This window comes from Dasypus novemcinctus, chromosome 9 (genome assembly GCF_030445035.2).
Source record: "Dasypus novemcinctus isolate mDasNov1 chromosome 9, mDasNov1.1.hap2, whole genome shotgun sequence".
NCBI classification, from domain to species: Eukaryota; Metazoa; Chordata; class Mammalia; order Cingulata; family Dasypodidae; genus Dasypus; species Dasypus novemcinctus.
In genome coordinates this window covers 59,708,569-59,727,024 of record NC_080681.1, presented here as the reverse complement: position 1 = coordinate 59,727,024, position 18,456 = coordinate 59,708,569, and the positions used below count along the sequence as shown (strand labels likewise).

Sequence of the window (18,456 nt, the reverse complement as noted above, 5' to 3'; positions counted from 1 at the left end):
TATATTTTTTTATGTTCTTCTCTGAAAATTGGGGATTTGTGCACATACTTGTTTTGTGTTTCTCTGATATCCAGAACATAATTTTAACCAGAATATTTTTTATTCTGAACAGTGCCATCTGTTCATTTTCTTTATTAAATAAAGGCCAGAATATTCATATTTCTCCTAACATACTGGAGATGTAAAATTTTAGTACTTTGCATTTTATATGTTTATTCAGGATAATTATGAACAATAACAGTTACACTTACTGATAGACACGTTGCAAAACATTTTCCAGTGTTAACACATTAAATCCTAGATTCTGGAATCAAACTGCTTAGGCTCAAATACCCATTTTGCCTCTTAAAGGATGATTTTGTGAAAGTTACCCACTTTGTGCCTTAATATTCTCAGTTTTAAAATCCTGAATATTAAATAGTGGGTTTTATTTTTAATTTTTATCCGCCCCCCCCCCACTGCCATGACTTTTTGCTTGCTGTCTGTTTTCTGTGTCCATTTGCTGTGCATTCTTCAGTGTCTGTATTTTATTTATTTATTTACTTATTTATTTATCCTCTTCTCCCCCCATTGCGGCTTGCTTGCTGTCTGCTTTCTGTGTGTATTCGTTGCACGTTGTTCTGCATTTTTGCTTGTCTCCCTTTTTGTTGTGTTACCTTGCTGAGTTGGCTCTCCATGGTGCCCAGACCGGTGGCTCTCCACAGCATCCAGGCGAGCCTTCCTTCACAAGGAGGCCCTGGGATGCAAACCCAGGGCCTCCCATATGGTAGACAACTGATTGAGCCATAGCCACTTCCCAATAGTGTTTTTTTTAAATGGTATAGGAATTAATAGAGTATGCATCGATGATCAAAACAATAGTTTATTGAAAGCAGAAAATGCTGACTACAAAAAAAAAAAAAACTATACTCACCTAAATTGCATTTTATGAATTTGCAATACTTGTCTGTTAGTAACTGGTAACTGAGAAGTAGTTTATCTTAATGACTTTTTTAAGAAGTCATCATTACTAGAAATAGAAATCCCCTCTCAAGTTAGCCATTAGCACTAAAGAAAGCAGCAATTCTACATTTGAAAACTGGTATTTGAGATGCTAGTAAGAGATATACACTTGCTGTGTAAAGAATGTCTTGATTTTTGATAAATGTGCTTGTTCTACAAGTAATTTCTCTTTAGTCAGTAGATTCCTAATTAAAGACTATGAGTATAAGTTTCATCCATATGGTGTTTCCACATTTTAAAAATTGGATTGCCTTGGAAAAGTAGAACATTTCCCACTTTACCACAGTCCCTATCATCCCCTACTGTCTTTTTCCTTGTAGAAACTATTAATGTTGTTGTCTTCCAGGATTGAGACAACCCTGATTTAGACCATTAAACTTATCCACATTTATCAAGATATTGGTATTAAAATACTACCTTAATTTTCTCTAATAGGATGGAGAACCTAATGAGGGGAAGGAATCCCCCACAATATCAGAGAAGTCCTTGTAAAGAAGTTCGTGCAGCACTACGGAAGAGACCTGAAGAGGAGTGTAAGTATATTTAATAGGCTTAAGTGAGTGCTAGGTAGCTCTTGGTGAGTAAGTAGTATAGTAAAACTAAAGGATTAACCTCTAAGTGTATAATCAATTAATAGAGGTACTTAATAATATTAGTTAAGTTGAATTGAATTGGTTTTTTAAAACATGTTATTATATCGCGCCTAATGCAACAGCTTAGAACTTTGTTTTCTTAAGTGTGTTTCCTCAGATACTTCAAGATGTTCTACTAAAAACTGTTTTCAGGTTCAAAAGATATTGCAAAACCCTGCACAATCTATGACATCTTTCTTAGGTATTTATACCACACATATTAGTGTTTCTGAGAAGTATTGAATTCATTAAAGAAACTTTTGAAGTGTTTAAAACCAACACTTTCCATTTGTATTTGACCACAGTGCTCTTTTAAATTTTTGAAAAGTGAACCACTTTTTTAAGACCACCACATTAGACTAAAGAATAAAAATCTGGGTAAATTATCCATGGGTCAAAGAAAAACATTTGATTTAACTGAATCTAGGAAAAGCTTTTGAAAGACAGAAGTCATGTATCTCACCATAAAATTTTCATTTTAGTCCATCTTCAAGTTATTAAATATTAGAGTATATAATTTTCCTATAGTAATTTTTATTTAAATATTTCTAGTCTGTGACATATAGTAGATTGTTTGATATTTTTGACATAATCCTTGCATTTTAAGTTTGTATCATGACCCATAATATTAACTTTCCTCACGGTTTTTGCATATAGCAATTTTCAGAGAACTAACTCACTTTCCATTATGAGAAAGCTTTATTTGAAATGTGTCCTTTTACAAGAATTTATATTTCATAAGGATGGAAGTAAGGTACTAGGTTCACTGAGGTATATAGTTTTAATAAGCTTCTAAGATTATAATGGCATTTTAAAGTACACTGTTCTGGGTAAATACCAAATACATTAAAATTGGGCATACTCATAGCAAGTAGACTGATTTTGTATTGTTGTTGTTTTTTTTTATTATGAAGTCAATGGACAACCTCAATGGGCTGATATTTATGTCATTCAACATAGTGTTTGCCTTATTTTAAGTGATAAAGTTATAACTTCTAAAAATACAAACAATATCCAATTAAAACAAAACTTTGAAAAGAAAAAGTTCATGAGCATCTAGTAACAAAACATTTGTTTGATGTAGCCTCTATTGTATAAAAGTATTGCTTCTTTTTATTGTTGTAAACATTGGGTTTCTCCACTATGATGGTTTAACACAATCTTAGTCTTTGGTATAGTTATGCAGATTTTATTTTAAAACTTGGAAGGTATTTTTGTGGATAAATCTGCCGGTAATTCTCACCAAGTTACTATTTAACAGGTATAAAGTGCTTTCTTCAGGACTAATACTGGTTTGGGCTACGTCAGGGGTTGGCCAATTATGGCTCATAGGCCTGATTTTTTCAGGCTGTTTTTGAGAATAAAATTTATAAAATTTGTTTAAGTGCTGTCCAAGGCTGTTTTTGCACTACAAAGGAGTTGAATAGTGACAGAGACCCCGTGGCCCACAAAACTAAAATTATTTACTAGTTGGTCCTTTCCAGAAAATGTTTTCTGATCCCTGGTCTGGGCCAATGGTACTCAAAGTGTGGTCCCAGAACAGCAGCATCAGTATCACCTGAGAACTTAGTTGTATTAGTCAGCCAAAGGAGTGCTGATGCAAATGCCAGAAATTGGTTGGTTTTTATAAAGGGTAATTATTTGGGGTAGGAGCTTACAGATACCAGGCTATAAGCATTAGTTACTTCCCTCACCAAAGTCTATTTTCACATGTTGGAGCAAGATGACTGCCAACGTCTGCAAGGGCTCAGGCTTCTTGGGTTCCTTTCTTTCAGGGTTTGGCTTCTCTCTTGGTTCAGGGTTCCTTTCTTCCCAGGGCTTGCTTCTTCCTGGACTCAGTGTTCCTCTCTTCCTGGGGCTGGCTTCTCTTTCCTCTGAGTACTTACTTTCCAGAGCTCCAGCTTAAGGCTTCAGCATCAAACTCCAATATCAGAAAACCCTCAACTATATCCTTTGCCATGCCTTTTATCTGTGAGTCCCCACCTACCATGCCCTAATGATGTGGACCAATGAAAGCCTTAATCATAACTTAATCATGCTCAGGTACAGACCAGATTACAAACATAATCCAAGATCTATTTTTGGAATTTATAACCTTATCAAATTGCTACATTAGTATAAATGCAAATTCTAGGGTTGCAACCCATACCTACTGGGCAAAAACTCTAGAGGGTGGGCCCAACAATCTGTATTTTAACAAGTCATACAATAGATTCTGAAGAAGGCTAAAGTTTGAAAAACACTGACCTAGGTCAAATGATTGGATACAGATGATATTAAATCATATGTTGATATGATATGACAGGCTTATTTCAGAGTTAAGTCTCATTGTTGTTTAATATAAGAAACATAATGCAGCTGTTGTTTGTGCTATAAGTTCTCTTCAATTGGATTGTGGCAGTCAGGGCAGTTTTTGAAGTGTCACCACAAGAACCCAGCTGGGCCAATTGTTAATGAGCGTGGAAAGACATAATGATAAATAAGAAATCTATAACATTTTATTCTCTTCCAGAAAAGTCTTCATTATCCCTTTTTAGTATAATGAGCAGTCCTTCTTGTTCTGTTATAGACCAATATTAATGCTCTGAGAAAGAAACCACATCTTTTTATTTGGAAGCAGCACATCATGTTATTTAAGAACATTAATTTTATAGTTACACAGAAGGAATTAATCCTTAATATGACATTTACCAGCTGTAGGACCTTGGGTAAAATTTTTTAATCTAAGCCCTAGTTTCCTTACCTGAAAAAATGAGGATAATGATGGAGCCCACATTTTAGGTTTCCTTTTTTAAAATTCAGGAAGATATTTATATTAAGTATTTTGTTATAGAATCTGGAGCATAGCAAATTTTCATTCTTCTTTCTCTCTCTCTTTTTTTTTTCCATTTTCTATTGTTATTATTATTCCAAACTAACCATTTGCTTGAGTATAATGAGGCATATTTTTTATAGCAAATTTTTCCATCCACAGACCTTTTCACCACTATTTTTAGAAACAAAAATGTATGGCAAGGTATAGGTTGAAAACAAATTACATAAAAATGAAATTCTTTCAACAATGTTAGTAATTTGTATTCAGCAGTAATTTATCTAACACAATGGTATAGTTCTTTTCTGTGATTCTACAGATTCAGTACAGTTCTGAGCCAATTCTTTCGTGTGAATTATTTCTACCTATGTTGCAACTAGCATAGCCAAGCAAACTTTCAGTAGAAATAACTTGATTTTTCTAAAAGGCAGAATTTTAAACATGCTCAAGTTACTTCACATTAAAAAACAAAGAAACTTTGTCTTCAAAGACACAGTTCTGTCTAGCTCCAGCCCTACATTCTTGTTCTATTCCCAAACAAATCTTCTGAAAGAATTATCTTTACTCACTCTTTATATTTCCCACTCAATCTTCCAAGCCTATCCAACCTGGCTCCTATGCAATCATTCAACAGAAAAAACTTTCATTTACAGCACCAATAATTTATGTTGCTGAATTTGTTTTCTATTGCTGTGTAACAAATTATCACAGACACATTTATTTCCTCACAGTTCCCATGGTTCAGGAATCCAAGCATGGTTTATCAGGTCCCTATGCTTCAGGGTCTCATAGATTTGAGTTCACCAGACTACAATCTCATCAGTGGCTTTATGGGGAAAGAATGTTGTGTTCAATTTATGCAAAATCAACAAATTTGGGACCTTAATTACACCTTCAACTTTGTCATATTCTGTTGAATAGAACCAAGTCACGGGTCCTACCTACATCCAAAGGGAGGGGATTATACAAAACTTGAACAGTAGAAGGCATGTGATTGCTGGAACCATCTTAGAATGGTCAAGCTCCATCAGGTATTTCTTTTTTCTGGTGTTCTCATTTGACTTCTTAACAGGAATCAATATCATTGATCACTTCCTCCATTTTGAAAACTCTGTAGTCCTTTGGCTACCACATCATAACACTTTCCTGGTTTTCCTCCCATTCCTCTGGTTGCTCATTTGCATGTTCAATGTCTTTTGCCCTGCCATTGCACATTAGAATATCTGAAGCCTGTTTGAAGTCCTTTTCTTCTTTCCAAATATATTCTCTCCATAGACAATCTCATCTCCAGCTACAGATCAGTTATTCTTATAATTAGATTACTCAAAAATTGATGCCTTCAATCCAGATCTCCTGCTAAACTCCAATCTATATACCCAATGCCTACTCAACATACCCTCTTGAATGTCTTAACAGCGTCTTAAAGTCAACAAGTCCAAAATCAAATCCATTATGTTCCCCTCAAAATCTGAGTTGCTTCCAGTGTTTTCTGAGTATTAATTACTGCTAACCATCAAGATTCATAAGACCTAAACCTAGAAGCCATTTTTCACACTGCCTTTTCCTTTCCTTCCTATATGGACTATAATTTCAAGTCCTCTTAATTTCACCTCCTAAGCATGTTTTGAATCTGTTCACAAATCATCTCCTTTGCAGAGTTGCTGTTCAAGATTCAATCAAATACTCCTATAAATGACATTCTTATGTACAGTTCTAAAAGCTTTCCATCTTAAGATGCTCATAAAATACCTCCTATTGCTCTTTTAAGAAAGGCAAAAACCTTACTACAGTTTATCAGACTCTACAGTACCTGTCTCTACCCAGTCTTTCATGTCATCTTACACTATATTCCTCTTGCCCTCTGTATTCCAACAATACTGATTTTTTAAAATACTTGCACATATGCAGTGATGGGAGAACAGAATATATATATATATATATATATATATATATATTATATATATATATATATATATATATATATACAGAGCTGGAGAAAAGAAAAATTATCCTGAGGTGGAAGATTAAACATTTGGAAAAAATAAATGCAGAAACCAGAAGAAAAGTTGCTTAAAATTTTCCATAATCACCAGAAGATAAATACTCTAAGAAATAGCTGCAAAATAAACAATAAGACAAAACAACATTTACAAAAAAGGGAAAGTAAGAAACAAAAATGGAGGTTGCTGAGGAAGTCAAGGATTGTAAAGAAATTAAGCATGAACAGTAGAATTAAAATTTTCACTGATGTCAGTCAAAGCAGAATTAACTCTGTAAAAATATCCCCAATTTAGAGAATGAACACAGGAAATACTCCATTGATGCAAAAAAGGTGGCCAAACAATAAATACTGAGGGAAAACAATGACATATATAGAGAAATAGAGGTAGAAACCCAATGCAAGCATTTTAACTTATCCTGAGAGAGAAATCAGAATAATTCAAAGTAAAGAATCATCAAAGACCTAATTGGATATACTTCTCAAAGTTATAAAACACCTGACCACATATTAAAATGTTTTATAGTGTACCATACAAAATCAGTTACTTGAGATCCACATCTAGACACATCCTAGGAAACATTTTAAAATTATATTATCTTCTCTTTGAGGACAAAAATTCTGTCTTATTCACTATTATTATCTCAGCCACCCATTGCATAGTGCCTCACATTTAGGTGTTCAATATTTTACAATGAATAAGTTAATTACTTAACCCCCAAAATAACAATGCCCTACAAACATCTGCCAGAAAGAAAGGGAGAAAACTAGAGAAGGGAGAGAGAGAGAAAGAGAAAGAAGGAAGGAAAGCAAGGAAAGAAAGGGGAGAAATGAAGGAAAGAAGGAAGGCAAGAAGGCAGGCAGGAAGAAAAAACTTCTTATTCTGGAACAAGATAGCATAGACTCAGTTTTCCCTGCTTTTCCCCCCTAAATGAAACTCAAAAATCTGGACAAAGCAAAAAAACATCTGGATGGTATTCAACAAACAATGATAAAAGGAACTCTAAAATCTTGAAAGAAGAAGGTAGACTGGCTGGATGCTGTAGAATTTGAGGAAAGACAATTTGGTGTGTTCCCTGGATTTTGTTTTTATCTCACATTTACCCCTGGGCAGGGTGCAGTGTGGAATTGTCAATAGGCATAGACAAACAGCAGCAACAACAACTAAAGACCAAGAAAATCCTACTCTCATTTGGCAGGTGGTTTGAGCATCCAACAGCAACAGAACAGCAAAGCCTTAAATGATCTCAATCTCCATTCCATGAAATAGACTGATCTAGTGACAGCTGTGGCAGTAGTGAAGCCCTGTGTCTCCCCATCCTCCACTCATTGGCCTAAGGGGGCCGGGATCCAGTGACTACTGCCCATACCTTTCCCCCATCCGGCAGTCCAAGGAATTGTCTTCCAACCTAGCAGATGGCACCAGCAGTATCTGAGTAGTAACTCCAATAGCATCAGACTAACTAAGCAAAGCAGAATAGTATTGCAAGGGCTCAGAAAACTTAATTGTCATCCAACAAAGGCCACAAAAGTAGGTAGAGTTTACATGAAGAACACAAACAGGACAACAGCCTGATAAAATAGAATATTTAAATAGGATCAAGAGTCTCCTAACATTGGTATATTCTAACAAATGCCAAGAAATATAATTGAAAATCACACATTTAACCAAGAACCAGGAAATCTACAATATGAATGAGAAAAAACAATCAACCATCACCTGTGCTGAGAGGAATTCTATGTTGGAATTATCTGATAAGGAAATTAAAATAGCCATCACAAAAATGCTTCAAACACCATTACAGTTTCTCTTGAAACAAATTTTAAAAATAGAACATCTCAGTAAATAAATCAATTTTGAAAAATAATCAAATGAAAAGTATATAACTGAAAAATACAAAAAAAAAAAAAATTCACTGAATGGACTCAATAACAGTATATATAGCAGAGGCTAGAATAAGTGAACTTGTAGATATATGAATAGAATTTATTCAGTCTGAGCAATGGAGAGAAAATAGACAAGAAGGAAATGAGCAGAGCATCATGAATCTGTGGGAAAATAACAAAAGAGTGAATATTTGTATGATTGGTATCCCAGAAGAAGAAGAGAAAACATATGGGGCTGTACAAGTATTAAAGAAATAATGGCTGAGAACTTATCCAAATTGGCAAAAGGCATAAACCTACAGAATCAAGAAACTGAGCTAACCTCAAATTGGATAAACCCAAAGGAATCATCCCAAGATATTTATCATAAGTAAACTTTGGAAAATTAAAGGCAAAGAAAAAAAAGGTTTAAAATAACCAGAGAGAAACAATGCATTACCTATAAAGGAACACCAACTTGGATGATGACAGAATTTTTCATTGGCAACCACGCAGGTCAGAAGGAAATAGCACAACTGTTTTTAAGGAATATAAGAAAAAAACTGTCAACACCAAATCCAGTGAAACTATCCTTCAGGAATGGGGAGAAATAAAGACATTCTCTGATGAGGGAAAACAAAGAGAATTTGTTGCTGGTAGATCTACCCTTAAAGAATGACTAAAAACTCTCCAAAAACAAAGAAAGTGATAGCAGAACATATTTTAGAATTTCATAAAGGAAAGAAAAATAGTAGAAATGATAAAAAATAGAAGTGAGCATAATATACTAATATTTATCTCAGATTTTATGATTGAAGCAAAAATTGAAACACCACTGGATATAATGTTCAATGTTTGTAGAGAAAATAATGAAGAGACACATTTATTTAAAAAGTTATGAAGAGAAAGAGACTTAAATGGAAGTAAGGCTTCTGTATTTCACCTGAAGTAATAGAACACTAACACCAGTAGATTATAAATTATGTGTGTATATGGTAATACCTAAAACAATTGCTAAGAAAATTATATGAAGTGATATACCTCAATACATTATAAATATATTAAGATGGAACTTAAGAAATGTTAAGTAACCCACAGGAAGGCAGGGAAAAAAGAAGCGGGGAAATGAGAAACCAAGAGAAAAAACAGAAAAATAACAAATCTTGAGCCCAAACATAACAATAATTACATTAGTTGTAAATGCTATAAAAACCCAAACAAAAGACAGAAATTATCAGATAAAAATCAAGACTCAACTGTACATTACTTATGAAAAATTCCCTTTAAATATAAAGGCACATATAGCATAAATATAAAAATATTTAAAAAGATATACCATGCTAACACTACTTAAAAGAAAAAGTAGATTTCAAAGCAAAACATTACTAGGGATAAAGAATATCCTTTCAAATTGAAAAAGGGATCAGTTCATCAAGAGGACATAAGAATCCTAAATGTCTATGTCCTTAATAACAGTGTTTCAAAATCCATTAATCAAAAACTATTAGAATGCTATGAAGAAATAAACATTTATAGTCAGAAATTTCAATGCCCTCTCAAAAGTTGTTAGGAAGGGTAGATTGTAAACTAAGTAATATACTTCTAAATAATCTGCAGGTCAAAGAAGAAATCAAAGTTAAAATTAAGAATTATTAAACCTGAGTGAGAATGAAAACCTACATATCATACTTGAAGGGAGATGGCTAAAGTAGTATTTTTGGTGAAAATCATAGCAATAAGTGCCTATATTGAAAAAGAAGGAAGGTATCAAATAAAAAACCTCTGCTTTCATTTAGAAACTAGTAAAAGAAGAACAAATTAAATCCAAATAAGTAGAAGTAAATCATAAAGATCAAAGTGTAAATCAATTAAATAAATAAGAAACACAATAAAGTCAATGAAACCAAAAGTAGTTTCCTTGAGAAAATCAATAAAAGTGATAAATCTCTACCAATCTTATCAAGAAAGAGAGAAGGCAAATGAATATCAAGAATGAAAGAGATTACATTGCTACAGATTTTTAAAGCTATTAAAAATATAATAAAGGAACATTATTAACTTCATTCTACTAGACAACTTAGATGAAATGGATACATTTCTTGGAAGATACAAATTATCAAAGCTTACTCAAGAATAAATAGATAACATGAATAATTTTACATATATATGACATTATTAAGAAAAATTGAATTTGTAATTAAAAACCTTGCCACAAAGAAAACTCCAGGCCGAAATGGTTTTATTGGTTAATTCTACCAAACATTTCAGAAATTAAAAATATCACCTATTCCATATACTGAAAAATTGGATTATTTCCCAACTCTTTCTATATGACAAGCATAATTCTGATACCAAGGCAAGACAAAGACATTGCAAGAAAAGAAAACCGCAGAACAATATCTATCATGAACTTAGATGTAAAAATTTCAAACAAAGTTTTAGCAAATCAAATCCAACAATATATGAAGAGGCTAATACATCATGAACTAGTGTAGTTTATTCCAGGAATGTAGGGTAGGTTTAACATTTGAAAATCAATCAATGAAACACATGCCATATTAACAAACTAAAATCGTAACAAAATATCTGATCATGTCAATAAATTCAGAAAAAACATTTGATGAAATCTAATGTTTCCTGATATAAACTATCAGTAAACTGAGAATAGAAACACACTTCCTCTGATAAAGGGTTGTAGGGAGCCACCCGCTGTGAGACCTATCTACAGCCTCCCACAACATGGTGGAGTTCACAAATCTGCCCTGTCATTTCCTTATTCTTCTCCTCCCTGCTTCTTTGTTCTCCGCCTCCCACCACTACTCAGGTGACCACAGCAATACGCATGCGCAAGGAGCAAAACTCCCAAACCTGGTGCGAACTGTCGGCCAATCCCCTCCTTGGATGTCTGCCACCCACAAGACCAGCCTATCACCTATGGACACGTTCCCTTCCCTCTCTATATATCCCCGTGTTTTACCCCCAATAAACGAGACTTGATCAGAATCCTGTCTTGTCTCCATTCTTCTCTTGACTCCTGCCCCACCCTACTTCTTCCCACAGGTCCCTGGACTCAACCCCGCTGGACCAGAGCAAAGGGTGACTGTGAAAAACCTATAGCTGACATTATATATTATGATAAAAGAATGAATGCTTTTCCACAAGATCAGGAGCAAGAAACAATGATATCTGCTCCCATCACTTATAGTAAATATAGTCCTGGAAATTCTAACCTATACTGTAATGGTTAGAAAAGTAAGTAAACAGTTATAAGTAAAATAAGTTACAAGAAAAATAAGTAAGGCAATCTGACTGAAAAAGAATTAAAACTGTCTTTATTTGTATATGCCATGACTGTCCATGGTGAAAATCTAATGAAAAATACATATAAGCTACAAAATTTAATGAATGAGTTTGAGGTCACAGGATATAAGATCAATATACAGTATTTCTTTGTATTTATATACTATTTACACTTTAAATGAATAGTTGGTAGACTGAAATTTTAAATGCTATTTATTAAATGCATGAAAATTAGAAATACTTAGGATAAATGTGACAGAAAATAACACAGGCCTGTACACTGAAAACTATAAAACATTGTTGAGAGAAATTAAAGAATACATAAATAAATGGAATACTATTCCTTGTTCATAAGTCAGAAGACTTAATAATGTTAAAAAGTTAGTTGTACCCAGAATGACTGTAGATTCAACACAATCCCAATCAAAACCCTAGTAGGCCTTTTTTTTTTTTTGGTAACTTTGGACAAGTGGGATCTAAAGTTCATATAGAATGCAAAGGGCCTATTGTTATAGGTTCCCTCTCACTATATTTGCAATAATTCACAAGCCGTGACTCATTTCTCCTGACATGCATTGAGGAAAGATAAACCCCTCCCCCCCCCCCACATAAGCCTGTGTCTGAAAGCACAGCACTTCCCCAAAGTTTAAACAAAGAAACTACATGAAAATGGGAGTAAAGGGAGACAGAGACCTTCTCTCCCTCCAAATCAAAACAACACCTGCTCCTCTAGCATTCCAAGAAAACAAAACTCCCAACCCACTACCGTCTAACCACACAAGGGAAATTTTTCACCTCTAGGGCTTCCTATTGGCCTCTGCACCTCACTCAGACCCTCGAACCCCTCCAACTGACTATCATTTCCCTGCCTAGAAATGTACTGTATAAATTCAAACTCCCCCTTTCCAGAAGAGGGCTGAAGTCTCTCCTCAGATCCCCACCGTGCTGGTAGGTGAGCTGAAGCCTAGTCTTCAGACCCCCTCCATTGGAAGAGCTTCCCAATGAACTTTCTGCCTGCAATCGGTCTCTGTGTCCCAGTGAGCACCCCCTTTTCTCCAACACCTATAATAGCCTTAATAACTTTAAAAAAGAAGAACACAGTTGGAAAGCTAACATTACCCGGATTCAAGACTTTCTAAAAAGCTAAAAGCTACCATAATCAAGATAGTAGAATATAATAAAGTCTGGAAATAGACCCACATGCATTTGGACATCTGACTTTTGACAGTGATGGAAAAGCAATTTAGTAGAGAAAGGTCAATCTTTTCAGTCAATGGTTTTGAAGTAGCCAGATATCAATATGCAAAACTAAGAAAATGAACTTCAGTCCATACATCTCATACCATGTAAAAATTTTAAATTTTTATGTCAAAAGGGATTAGATAAATACAAAAGACATAAAACTTATGGAAAAAACTTAGTAGAAAGTCATTGTGATCTCAGGTTAGACAAAGATTTTTTATATACTTATCGAAATCACAACCCATACAAAAACAAACTGATAAATTTAAATTTATCAAAATTCAATTTAAAACTTCTGCTCTTCAAAAGACACTTAAGAGAATAAGACAAGCAACAAACTTGGAGAAAACATTTGCAAAGTATGTGTTTGATAAAGGACTTATTTCCATAATTTATGGGAAACTCTCAATATTCAATAAGTGAACCCAATTAAATTAATGGGCTCAGGATTTTAAAAGACACTTTAGCAAAGAATATATACAGATAGCGAGTTAGCACAAGAAAAATGCTAAACATTTTTAGGCATTAGGGAAATGCAAATTAAAACCACCACAAAATGCTACTACACTCCTATTTAAAAAGCTAAAATTTAAAAATATTGACCATACAAAGTGTTGATGAGGATGTGGATCAACTGGAACTCTCATGGACTGCTGGTGGGAATGTAAAATGTTACAACCACTGTGAAAACTGTTTAGTTTCTTATGAACCTAAACATGTACCTACCATGTGATCCAACCATTCTACTCTTTAAGTATTTACCCAAAAGAAATTAAAGCCTATGTTCACATAGATCTGTACATGAATGTTATAGCAGCTTTACTTGTAATAACCCAAAACTGGAAAAATACAAATGTTTATCAGTATGTGAATGGAAAGACAAATTGTGGTATATTTACTGGATAGAGTGAAGTTCTACCCAGCAATGAAAGGAATGAACAACATAGATGAGGGAGAAAAGCTAGACATAACTCCATTTCTATAAAACACTTCAAAATGCAAACTAATATATAGTGACAGAAAGCACAGTGAAGTTACCCAGGGAAGTGAAGAGTAGAAGAGGTGGATTACATAAGCACATGAGAAAACTTTCGGGGGTGATGCCTATGTTCACGACCTTAGGTATAATGATGAATTTACAAGTGTATACATATGTCAAAACTTATCAAATTGTTCACCTTAAATTTGTGCAGTTTATTGTGTGTGGCTTATACCTTAATCAAGTTTCTAAACATTCTTAAAAATTTATTACTACTCGCCAAGAGATTAATCAACAGTAAAAATTAAAGAATTAAAGTTGTAGTGTAAAGAAATCTGTAATAAATTCAGACTAAAACATTGCAATGCCTAGCATTATCCTGTGCCTAGGGATTCTCAATCAAGAGGCAGTCAGGTGAAAGGACTATGAGCAACGTCCAATAAATGAGGTCAGACCCAGATTCATATCTCAGCCTTAATAATTACTGACTTTGTACCATTGGACAAGTTACTTAACCTTTATATATATATATATATATTTTTTTTTTAAAGATTTATTTATTTATTTAATTTCCCCCCCTCCCCTGGTTGTCTGTTCTTGGTGTCTATTTGCTGCGTCTTGTTTCTTTGTCCGCTTCTATTGTCGTCAGCGGCACGGGAAGTGTGGGCGGCGCCATTCCTGGGCAGGCTGCACTTTCTTTTCACGCTGGGCGGCTTTCCTCACGGGCGCACTCCTTGCGCGTGGGGCTCCCCCACGCTGGGGACACCCTTGCGTGGCACGGCACTCCTTGCGCGCATCAGCACTGCGCATGGCCAGCTCCACACGGGTCAAGGAGGCCCGGGGTTTGAACCGCGGACCTCCCATATGGTAGACGGACGCCCTAACCGCTGGGCCAAAGTCCGTTTTCCCTTAACCTTTATATTATTAGCCTCATTGGAAAAGTGTTAAATGATAAGGTAATGCTTATGATTCAGGATTTTTAAATTTTTCTGTTTTATTTGCTATAGATCCCAATCGTTCTTCAAGAAATATGTGCATTTAGAAAAGATATGGATATTTACAATATTTAGGAAAAACAGTAGTTTTTAATGTCATTAAGTTCTCTGTGTGTATTTGTGCATATGTATGCCTTATGAACAACTGTAAAAAAAGTATAGGTAGCAAAAAGACTGCAAAAATATAGGTCAAAATGTTATCAGTGTTTATCTTAGAGTATTTAGACTATGGATAATTTCCCCTTCTATCTGAAGTATTTTTCTATTGTTTCTATATGATTATGAATTACTCTTACAGTGAAAGAAAAACAAAATTCATTTTTACAAATTTATGTTTTCTTAGACTTCATTTTATTAGCTTTCCTTTACTATCATTTTTTTTAACTCAGCCCTATTTCATTTTTAATAACTAAGAAATTTTTGGTAGCATAATTGCAATCTGCTTTAAAAAATCAAAATCATTGTTTTCATCTAGGTAAGTATTTATGAAGATGTAATTTTCCGTGTGAATTTACCTGAGTCATATTATGGGATCTAAATTGGCACAAATTCTACCTATTGAATTTCTGATTAAATAACAAAACTTCATTGAAGAATGTTGTTTTTTTTAAATTTTGTCTTGTAAAAATTTCAATTCCTGATAACAATATAATTTTTCCTTTGGCTGTGTAATTATACTTTGCTTAATATACACTACTTAACATTATCAACAGGTAAAACAATTTTTTTTTATTTTCAGATAACTGAATGCTACCCTTGCAAATGCCAAAATACTCTAATATTAATCAGTTTGGGAGAAATCATGATTAGTCATGTTCTTGTCTTCATATTAGAAACTACTGAACATAATTTAACCTTTTCGTGATGACTCAAGGAGGTTTTATTCACATCCATTACTGTTAGGTTTGTAATAGAATTCTGTCTGTATGCTTTTCTCCATGACTGGTTGACAGCTATCATTTCTGCTGCGATTGTTCCTGCTTTTTAACTACCCTTTCTTTTGACATTCTGTCATTTCTCTTTCTGAGAACTGAGAAATCTAATGAGCCCTTGTTGGTAGGAATTGTATGTTAAACATGAATCAGTAATCAAGTACTGAAAACTTACCAAGGCTCAGATGATTTATATTAAATGGTAAAAGAATTAGGAGAGATTGGTGCAATGTAAAAAGTGGGGTGCATTAGTTTGAAAGATCCTAGGACTTTCCATCATCTAGCTGACTTCATTTCAAGTCTGTACTGAGTCCTCAGAACTTGTGTTCTTCAGCATGTCCCTATTTCTAAATCATGTCACAGTGACTCAGCTATGATGACCTGGTGCTATCATCATCTCGCCTACTTGGTCAAGGCCTTAGGCAGTGATGTGAGTAGAGACACCACATATCTACTAAGGAAATCTGAAGGTTTGCATAACTAGAAGGCAGGCTTCAGAGTTTCATCATTCTGTGTGTCACCTTTATCCTCAGGACAGTGTCAAGATGCTCCTGTAGTTGCATGCATATGACAATGTCTGGGGTTAAAGATATTATCTGTTTCTGGGTTTCTCTTTAAGTGAACTTTCCCTATCATTTCATTGACCTAAATTGTGTTATATCCTCTCTTCACATACAGTTAAAACTACATCTCAGGGTATGCTGTATACTCATTGGTTTAAGTCTGTTTTCTGCACCAATCACTTATAAGAGATGGTTTAGGATAATCAAGATCCACCAAAAGGATTAAATGGAATCGTTGCTGGAGAATCTGCCACACTGTTCATGATCCTTTCTGCATGCTATATTTTCAATTTATTGCTTTTGTTCATCCTCAAAACAACCCTGAGAATAAGTATTGAGACTTCTTTCTCTCCAAGAAATCTTGTCCTCGATAAGGTTATGAAAAGGAAAAGACCACTAGGGTCTCTAGAAGAATCTGAGTATAATTTGGCCTTCATTTCCCTTCCTCTTTCCATACATTCTAACCTTCTTGTCCCAGCCTTTATGGCCTCAATATAAATTCACTTTTATAAAAGAATTAGTTCCTCCACTTGCAATTTTCCTCAGTTTCTAGAGAGAACACACAAATAACAAGTGAGTAATAACCCATGGTATTGTTCAATAACCTCCTCCAGGTCCCTATTATACTAGTAATGATTCCATTTCTCTATTCATCACCAAATAACATCACCCCATAAAGCCAGGATGTTTAACCAGAAGGCTTGAAGGACTACCCTCCATTGAAACCTAATTCATTCCCATTCCTTTGACATCTCAATTACTCCTAACCAGCCATCTACTCCAACCCTCCAACAGGCTACCTTTGCTTTCTCCCCTGCAAAATTTCTATATACTGACTTGAGACAAAGAATCTTTCTGGTCAGTATTCAAGTTTTCCTTCATGGAAATTTGAGTTCCAGATACATTTTAATTCAATCAAATCAAGGTCTTGTCAGCTAAGCCAAGCATAGCTTGTATTGTATGTAGAGGGTAGTCCTACCCTAAGCAGTAGGCTTTTCAAGTCTTCCTGAAACAATATAGAAAGTGATACATTAAATGTAATCTCAGAATATTTATTTATCATTTGCTATGGCATAAGTAATGGAGGAAGTAAGGACACTCAATATTATAGTCCATACTATTGCTTGTATTATAGATTTGTCTGTATACTCAGCAATCCAAAAATGTTTTAAGGTTCAGAATGGAAGCAGTGAACAGAGGAGGTGGTATTTGGATGATCAGGAATCTGGGAACTGATATTAAGTTGCCAAATAGGCCCCTATGTATAATTTATTGTCCTCTTTTCCTGAGTACTGCAATTTGTGGAGTTTGTATTGTGATTATCTTCAATTTCTCCTTAAACTTTCTTAGCAATCCAGCTTCCTTCCATTTTGGAGTTAGAGTCACTTCCCTTGCCTCAACTTTCCATTCTAGGGCCAGTACCTCTTTTCTTCAACCTTAAACAATTAATCACAGTTTAATAGATGAGACTACAGGAGCTCAGATATGCTAAGTAATTTATGTGATATCTCATAGCTAGTAAATGCCAAAGCTGGAAGATAAATCTAAGTCTGACTCCAAGGGCTGTCTTATTCCTATGATTCCATGCTATTAGCCTGTACCATTCTGTGTCCTCATTTTAGTTCTCCAGGGTTCACCTTCTGCTCTTTCTTAACATAAAATATCATACATACAAAGAAGTACATATAACCTACATATATAGCTTAAAGAATTAAAATGTTTACCACATCAGAGCTGCTGCACTGCACATTCCCACCCATCTCTACTTATCGCTTTAGTGAGATGCATACATTGCAGGAGACTAATCTTCCTCACCCTTCTTTGCTTGGTTCCTTCTTCAAGGTCACCATTTCTTAAGTTCTACAACAAAGGCAAGGGATAAAGTGTATTATTTTACTACAAGAGGACTCAAGAGAAATAAGCCGGCAGTGATTTCTTATTGTCTCTAAAGTTTAGCTAGAAAATCTTGCTAAATGTTATACTATCTATTAATATCTGATATTTTTGTTATATAGTGCCATAACAATGAATTAAAAACTGAAATTGTACTCATTTGAATTCTATCTGCACACCTGAAATTAATGCATTTAATTGACTAATTATTTTAGTATAATGAAAAAATAAGATTAAAGGG

The 18,456-nt window shown here is 34.4% G+C and overlaps 1 protein-coding gene across 3 annotated transcripts in view; it reads left to right on the top strand.

Annotated features, from left to right (window-relative positions):
* The window catches only part of LRRC7 (leucine rich repeat containing 7), a 641,808-nt gene that overhangs the window by 158,707 nt on the left and 464,645 nt on the right, over positions 1 to 18,456 (top strand). For all 3 annotated transcript variants that reach the window (XM_071217384.1, XM_071217382.1, XM_071217383.1), the window contains exon 2: positions 1,438 to 1,535. Coding sequence is in view for 1 of the 3 variants with exons in the window: in XM_071217382.1 (XP_071073483.1) it covers positions 1,438 to 1,535 (98 nt within the window). In the remaining 2 variants the exon portion in view is untranslated. The remainder of the gene's footprint in view (positions 1 to 1,437; positions 1,536 to 18,456) is intronic.